This window comes from Musca domestica, unplaced genomic scaffold (genome assembly GCF_030504385.1).
Source record: "Musca domestica strain aabys unplaced genomic scaffold, Musca_domestica.polishedcontigs.V.1.1 160, whole genome shotgun sequence".
Lineage (NCBI taxonomy): Eukaryota > Metazoa > Arthropoda > Insecta > Diptera > Muscidae > Musca > Musca domestica.
In genome coordinates this window covers 197-8129 of record NW_026712220.1, presented here as the reverse complement: position 1 = coordinate 8129, position 7933 = coordinate 197, and the positions used below count along the sequence as shown (strand labels likewise).

The 7933-nt window shown below is 35.0% G+C and overlaps 1 protein-coding gene across 1 annotated transcript; it reads right to left on the bottom strand.

Moving 5' to 3' along the window:
- Positions 1 to 220: 220 nt before the first annotated feature.
- Positions 221 to 7609, bottom strand: LOC131801468 (death-associated protein kinase related-like; the record flags this gene model as incomplete). Its single annotated transcript, XM_059120213.1, is given in 6 exon segments — positions 221 to 6343; positions 6345 to 6663; positions 6742 to 6983; positions 6985 to 7061; positions 7137 to 7312; positions 7397 to 7609. Coding segments are annotated over 6 exon segments (2860 nt in total), but the record flags the coding sequence as incomplete, so codon positions are not given.
- Positions 7610 to 7933: the final 324 nt, after the last annotated feature.

Sequence of the window (7933 nt, the reverse complement as noted above, 5' to 3'; positions counted from 1 at the left end):
TAACATTAGCTAAAAATTAAAAACAAAAAATACATTAATTAAATAAATCGTAGATTTTTTAATAAGATTTTTCACTTTTCACCCAGTCTCGCAATGAGACACTGAAACAGTTTCAAACTGTTGGATTTTTATTTTGTTCCTTTTAGGGTGGATTTTTGTTTTTATTTATTTTTTTCATTAATTTAATGTTTTTTTTTTTTTTTATTTTAGTAACAGCATAGTTTCCATTTTTTGTTTCTTCCGATATTTATTTTTTTATTAAGAATTCCCAAAATAATGTTAATAAAGTTTCCGTCGTTCTCCACTTGGAATACTTTGTAGACATATGTCGATTGAACAAATGCATGACAAAACATAAGCAGTACAACATATAAACTTATTTTTTTTTAAAAATAGCAATATTTAAAAAAATGGAGGGTATTTTTGTTTAAATGAAATAAAGAATTATCATACTCCAAAGCAAATAATAATATTTTTAATATTTAAAAAAAAAATAAAGACAAAAATATATAGTAAATCTTTTTGTTTGATAAGCTTAAAAAAAGACGAAAATTAATTATGCAGTAAACATTGAAAATATATAGAAGAGAATGAAACTAATTTTATAATTATAATAAAAAATATATAGATGAAATCACACAAATAAGAGACCTTTAGGAAATTTTGGATGGGGGATTAATTTGGGGAAATTGTGATCACAAGGAAAGTGGGAAAATAAAACATTAAAATTGTTGTTTTGTTTTTTAGATTGATATGTTATTCTAAATATGAAAGGAATTTGTGGGAGGATGTTGGTGGGATGCAATCAGGGGGAGGAGAGAGAAATAGAAAGTATTTTAAAGTACATACTGGTTTTCTTTCTTCTTTGCTTGTATTCCTTTGTTTTTTTTTCTTTCTTGTATTATCTCAATAACTAATTCATTTTAATTATTTTACACTTTAAACTAAAACTTGTTTAGAGGGGTTTTTGTTTTTCTTTTTCATTACCATTTGTTTTATGTATGAGCAGAAATTTGTTTAGAAATGACCTTTAAAATTTGGCCCTGGGGATATTTATTTTATTTATTTCAGAAGTGTAATTTGTATTGGAAGTAAGTGGGGATTTTTCTTATATATTTCTTTCGTATATACTTTAGTTAACCAGCTAAAGTTTGTTATGTAGCTAAACTTTGAATTTAATTTGATTTCAAAATGTCTTGAACAGAACATCCTTGGGGTACTAATGTCCCAATAACTAAATATTTTGGGAGAGTTGCTTTTGAATTACATTGGAATTTTTCGATGGAGCTCAAAATGCTTGTCTTTATTTTAAGTACATATTTTACCAATTGGAATCAAATTTGTACACACATTCAATCCAATTTAACGCCATATTTGACCATGCTATCAAATTTCATCCTTAGAAAATGTTTGCCTAAAAATAGGTTCTGCCCAAGCTCAAGTTATTTTGCCCTTTCTTTATATCAGCTAAATTCCGAATTTAATTTTAAAATGCCATGAACAGGACATATCTTGGGGCACTAATGCCACACCAACTAAAATTTTTTTGAAAGCTGCTTTTTTATTTCCAAATTCCTTTTTGTAAAATTATGTTTGGTATACCCAATATTATTTGAATTTTTATTGAAGATTATCCTTTGCCCTATACACATCTCAAATCGATGGAGTTCAATATGTATATCAATATTGTTTAAGTAAATAATTTTACGCAGTAATTGAAATCAAATTTAAACACACAATCAATTTAATTATACAACATGTTTGGCTATATCTCAAATCTCATCCTTTTGAAAATGTTTGCCTGAAAAGAAGTCCTGGCCAAGTTCAAGGTAATTTTTCCTTTCTTTAAATTAGCTAAATTCCAAATTTAATATAAATTCAAAATTCCATGAACAGAACATCATTGGGGTACAACTATCATAAAAACTAACCATTTTCGGAAATCTGCTTTTTTATTTCGAATTACATTTTACGCATTTTTTTGATATACCCTGTATTTTTTTGAATTTTTTTTTGAAGAGAATCATTTGCCCTATGCGAATCTAAAATTTTTGGAGTACAACTTGCACATTCTATTTTTAAAGTAAATAATTTGACTCAGCAAGGGAGATTTGTACAACATAAAAATATCTAACATATTTGACTTTGCCATCAAATCGCATCCCTTGGCACATGCTTAATTGAAAAGAAGTCCTGCCCAAGTTCAATGTCTGGAAATATATATTTTGAGTAAATATTAAAAAACCAACTTCTTTACATGAATGTATGCCTAAGATATATGTCTAAAAACTGACCATTTCGGAGGACTCCCACCTATTTTTGGATTATGTCTGGAATAAATATTCTGAGGAAATAAAAAAACATTTTACTGTCACGGACGTATAAATCGGATGTGTCTCAAACAATTTGAATAACTTCATTTTGAAGCACGAGGCTCCAATGGCTTATGGTAACAGATGTGATGAACAGTACGATATGAAATTTTAAGAGACTTTATTTAAAATAATAGTTTATATTTTCAAAATAGATTCAACTTTGATTTAGAAAGAAATAATAAGTTTTCAAAATAGCCTAAAATCGCTACACTTGACAGATTTAAAAATGGATTCAAATTAACATTTTAATTCAAAATAAAAGTTATGGAGGAAATGGGCCCTCGGATTCGGTTTTACAATATATGGCATATTTTGAGAAATTCGGAATGTTTACGTAATGGGCAGTATGAGAATCAAGAACATTAGATTTAGAATTAGAATTGATTTAAAATATATTGAAAAACCTATTTGAACCTAAATCCATTTTTGTAGTTTTTTCAATGTTGCCATGCAGACCTAATCGGTGACATTTGCCCTTTATTTATGTTCTCTGTTGTAGTGATAGGTATTCTTTGCACACAAAAGTTGAGGTCTACTTTACCCGCTAAATAGTATCTGATGGCCATCCAAAATGCAAGACTTCGTCCCTGTCCTAAACTCTAAACTAATGCTTGATTGGTCTTAAATTGTGAGCTGTACAGCGATTGAAAAATTTGAAAATTTTTAAGTTTTTGGTCCATCCGTTACATCCCCTAAATATGCAAAATGTTGTGAGGATAGAACGATAATTGTGCCTGTAGCGTGATTACAAATTTACATGGACCGACGGATGGACACACAGCTTAACTCAGCTAAGATCTTTATGTGATATCGTGGATCTAAGATCAATATATTTCACATGTAGTGTTGTAATTGCTACACAATTTTTCAATTAGTCACAAAAGGATTCTTTAAAGAATGGTCATCTTTAGCAAAACATTTTAAAAGTGAAAATATCAAATTAAATACCCTAACTTCGGCGAACGCATTATTGATTTTAAAATAATATTCTTATGCTGGGGGTCCAATTTAGATAAATAACTCAATTTACATTTTCGTAAAATATGCTAAAAACATAGATTTTAAATATAAAATATTTTTTCTAACTAAATGGGAAGGTTTTGAATTTCTACTAGGCATCCAATTACTTCCAATTTATAATTATGTGCTCTTCATTACATGTTGATATTGGTTCGATGTGTGTTCATTAATTTGTATCATGTCTAGAATTCAATTTACATTTGCATAAAATGAAGATTGGGTCTCTTGGAATATATATAAAAAACTGATTTCAAATATATATGATATTGTTTTAATTGAATGGGAAGAATTTGAATCTCTGCCGGAATTTAGTAGTACATATATTTTCAGTTTATAAATTATATGCTGCTCATAACATATTGATATCTTCGATGTGTATTCATTTCATTTGTATTGTTTTAGCTCATTTGAATCTTCCAATATTTTTCATTTTGTTTTTCATGGGTAACTATTTTGGATTTTATTTAACTTTTCCCTCCCTAATAAAGGATATTAAAGAATGAAATTTTCCCTCAATAAAATGTTTCCACATAATATGCTGGACAGGTTTAAAACTCCCCCCAATTTGCTGTCAACCGCAAGGTTTCTGATTTACCCAATTTTTAGGTAAAAAAACTAATTTGATTTCCCTCTACTTTAAAATACTGGCTAATAAATCCCCAAAATTTTGCACATCCATCACCACTTTAATTTCAGTATCAGCCGACGAAGAGGGGATGATTACAAAAATTGTAAATTAAGAAAAGGCTTAACCCAAACAAAGTGAATGACAAATGTCAAACTTTCTTCATTACGTTTCTTACTCCACAATACAAATACACATTCTTCTCATTATTTCTGCTAAATTAAATAGAAAACTCCCTATTTTTCTTTGCTGGCCAATCACTCTAAACAAATTCTTCATAGGCTACACCGCCACCATCTGTACAACATAAAAAGTAACTAAAATACTTTTTTCTTTTCGTTAAATAATTTCTATAGTAATGCGTATAACTACTAATATTACTATTTTTATGGTTTTTATTAATGCTCGTTTTGTTCTCCCTATACTACATGCAACACAAGAAACGATGAAAGAAACTTTTGGCATTCCTTCGCGCCCTAGAGGCCCTTAGCTAACAGATAATACCCTGATCTAGACTCAAACCATTTGTGGCAGCGCCAGCACTCTTCACCACACCGTGATGGTGCAGATGATGATGGGGCGGATGGTGATGCGAGTGATGGTGGTGGTGGCCCGGATGATGATGGGAGTGGTGAGAGGACGAGGTGTTGTTGTTGTTGCTGCTGTTGGAACCACCACCATTGAATAGTAAAGCATTTGATGATGTTGTTGAGGTGTTGGTGGCATTGCTACTGGAACTGGTAAGACTACCATTGCTGCTGCTGCTGCCGCCTCCATTGATCAATGATTTGGTACTGTGGCTAAAGGGCGAGGCAACACCGTTCTTGTGTACCGCATTTGTTGTCACTGTTGCAGCTACTGCTGCTCCTACTCCTGCATTGGACGAGGGATGCCTGCATCCATTGTTTGCCGTTATTGTTGTAATGCCAGCCGCATTTGTTATTGCATTACAGGAATTACAATAAACACACTGTGTTTTTAAATTATTACTGCTGGCCAATAGCGGTGGCGGTATAGAAACAGGGCCAGCCGATGTTGTTGTTGTTGTACTGCCCAACTTCTTAACGCTGTGTATGGCCGTTATGGGCTCGGAGGCTCGTCTCAAAGCATTGTTGATGGTAATGGCCGTTGAATGCTGTGTCGGAGGATTCTGCAACGATGGTCTGCCATTGATGAATTTCGTTTTCGTTTCGTTTGTTTTCATCGTTGTGGTGTGGTTCGTCGTAGCAATGGCCGTTGGCTTAAGGCCGCCGCTGCTACCGTTCGTGGCAAATTCTGGTGGGTTCATGGGCTGTTCGCCACCCTCCAATTGGAATTTCTTCACTAAAGCCTTAACCGAGGTGGGAGATGTGTCCGAATTTGGTGCCTTGCGTATAACTTTGGGTGTAGTAGGAGCATCTGGGAAAAAAGAATTATGATTGTTGGTGGTGCCATTAGTAGTTGCTGCTGTTGTGGTTGCAGCTGTATTTGGACTAACAACACTTAGGGAAGCGGATGTGGAGGAATTCTGACATGCTATGGAAGCATGGGAGGGTAAAGTTATGGTGGCCACAATATTAGAGGGTATCATAGAAGAGGAATTGCCCATTGCTGTGGGATTGATGAGAATTGTTGCTGTGGTTGTGGTATTGGACTGTTGTTTTACTGTTAAATGGGGTTTCTTAATGCCACCGACGCCGCCTACGCTGCTGCCGCTGCTAATGCCATTGGTAGAGGGTGAAATTTTCTTGGTGGTCAGAAAGGTGTTTTCTTTATTGGAATCGGACGATTGGCGTCTGGCTGGTATGTGAAGAAACTGTTGTTGGTCCGGCGGCGGTGTTGTTGACATTGTTGACGATGTAAAATGTTGGTGTTGTTGTACACTGCTTAGGGGTATGGTAATGGCTTTTGTTGCTGCTGGCACATTATGGACCGCCGTGGTCTTTGTTGTGGCTGTGGCTGTGCCCAACGATTTGGGAGACTTTAGAAAGGATGACATTGTGCCATTTGTGCCTAGCTGGGATGAGGTCTTGTCATCGGAAATTTTGCCAAAACCATTTGAAGAGGACGCATGGCCATTGGTTAGGCCATTTGCATGACCATTGATGTGATGACCATTTAAATGATTCCTGGCATGGCCATTGGTGTTGGAGGTGCTTGAGTTGATTGTGCTAGATGAAGTAGTGTAACCATTGCTATGGCCATTTGTGTTGTTGTATTTCTGATAAGTGGTGGTATTAGTGTTGGTGTTGGTGGTGGTGGTGGTGGTGTTGCTGTTGTTCAATAAATCATCATCATCATCAACTTCCTCTTCTTCTTCGGAATTGTCTACACTTATTGCCTGGGGGTTTATCTTTAACATTTCCAATTTCTTCATGTACTACCTCATGATGATCCTCAACAATGCTCTTGTGGGCTAAATCTACTTGCTGCTGCTGCTGCTCCTGCTCCTCTGCTGACACATTGTCAATGATGTCTTCTTCTTCGACAGCTACGGCATGATCATCGCTATCCAACTCCTCATCGTCAACTTCGTCATCTTCCTCATCGTCGTGTTCCAATTGCTGCTTATTGCTGAGTTTAGTATTGAAAATATGTCTATCGATGCTACATTCGTCTTTAAGCCAAATGTGTTCGAGACATCCTGCAGCAGTCATGCGATCTCTGTAACAAACAACAACAACAAATTAAATTTCAATTGCATAATTTTTTGGAAATACAAACAAAAAAACGAAAACATACCCTGGCTTTATTCGCAATGCTTTGCGCATAAAATCAATGGCTGCCGATGAGACGCCTCCAAATAATTTATCCGGAAATGTTAGTGCACATTGTGATATATTAAGGAAGGTTTCCTGTTTGGTTTCACCGCCAAACGGTGAAAAACCCGTCAACAGGACATAGGTTAGAACACCCACCGACCAAATGTCGGTGGCCAGGGATAAGGGTTCATACTGTAGGACTTCGGGGGCCACATAATCGGGGGGTGCCGACAATTTCACGTACATTGGTACCCTCGGTAACAACGCGTGAAATGCCAAAATCACACAATTTTAGACCATCTGTAATTTAGTAAAAAAAAAAATTGTGGTTAATGGAATTGTTCCACTGGATGCCCAGGTGAGTGGCATACTTACCTTCAATACGTTCTCCGCTTAAAAGTATATTTTGTGGTTTTAAATCTAAATGAACAATGGATCGTTTGTGCAAAAATTGTAATGCTTTAAGTACTTCACGCATGCAAATGCGTGCCTGGCCCTCGTTCAGACACTCTTCGTTGTCCAGAAATGTTTGTAGTTCACCGCCAGTCGCTCTGCAAGGGAGAAAGAACAAGAAGATGTTTTGGTTTATTTGGATTATTAATTACAGAAAATAAAATCTGGCGAAAAATACTCACAAATCTAATAAAAGCGCTGTATCCGAACGTGATTCATGCACAGCATTTAATTTGACAATATTATCGGCATCATTACACAGCATGAGCACGGCTATTTCATGTTTGATTTCTTTATCGGACGATTGGGCACGTCTTCGCCGTTTCAGAAATTTCGCTGCAAAATGAACTCCAGAGTTTTTGTGTATCGCCCGGCGAACAGCGGCAAATTTGCCTCTGAAGAAGAAAATAAAAAAATAGGAAATTAGTATAATTTTTTAAGTGTTAAATTTCTATTTTTTTAATATTTTGTAGTGATTTTCGGAGGATTCGGTAGGCAAAAAGAGAGTAAAAATTTCCCATGAACGCGTTCTTTTGCCTTAGGGTAACTAAAGCAATTGAGTCATGACAATTGATCTGAATCATCAGAGATAGCTTTAAATGAAATGGCTGTACAGGGAATTTCTTCATCTCATGATGGCTGGCTATGGCCCATGTGGATAAAAAATAACACAGTGCAAAACAAAATAATTTCAGAAAAAATCCAGCTGGTTTTGAAAG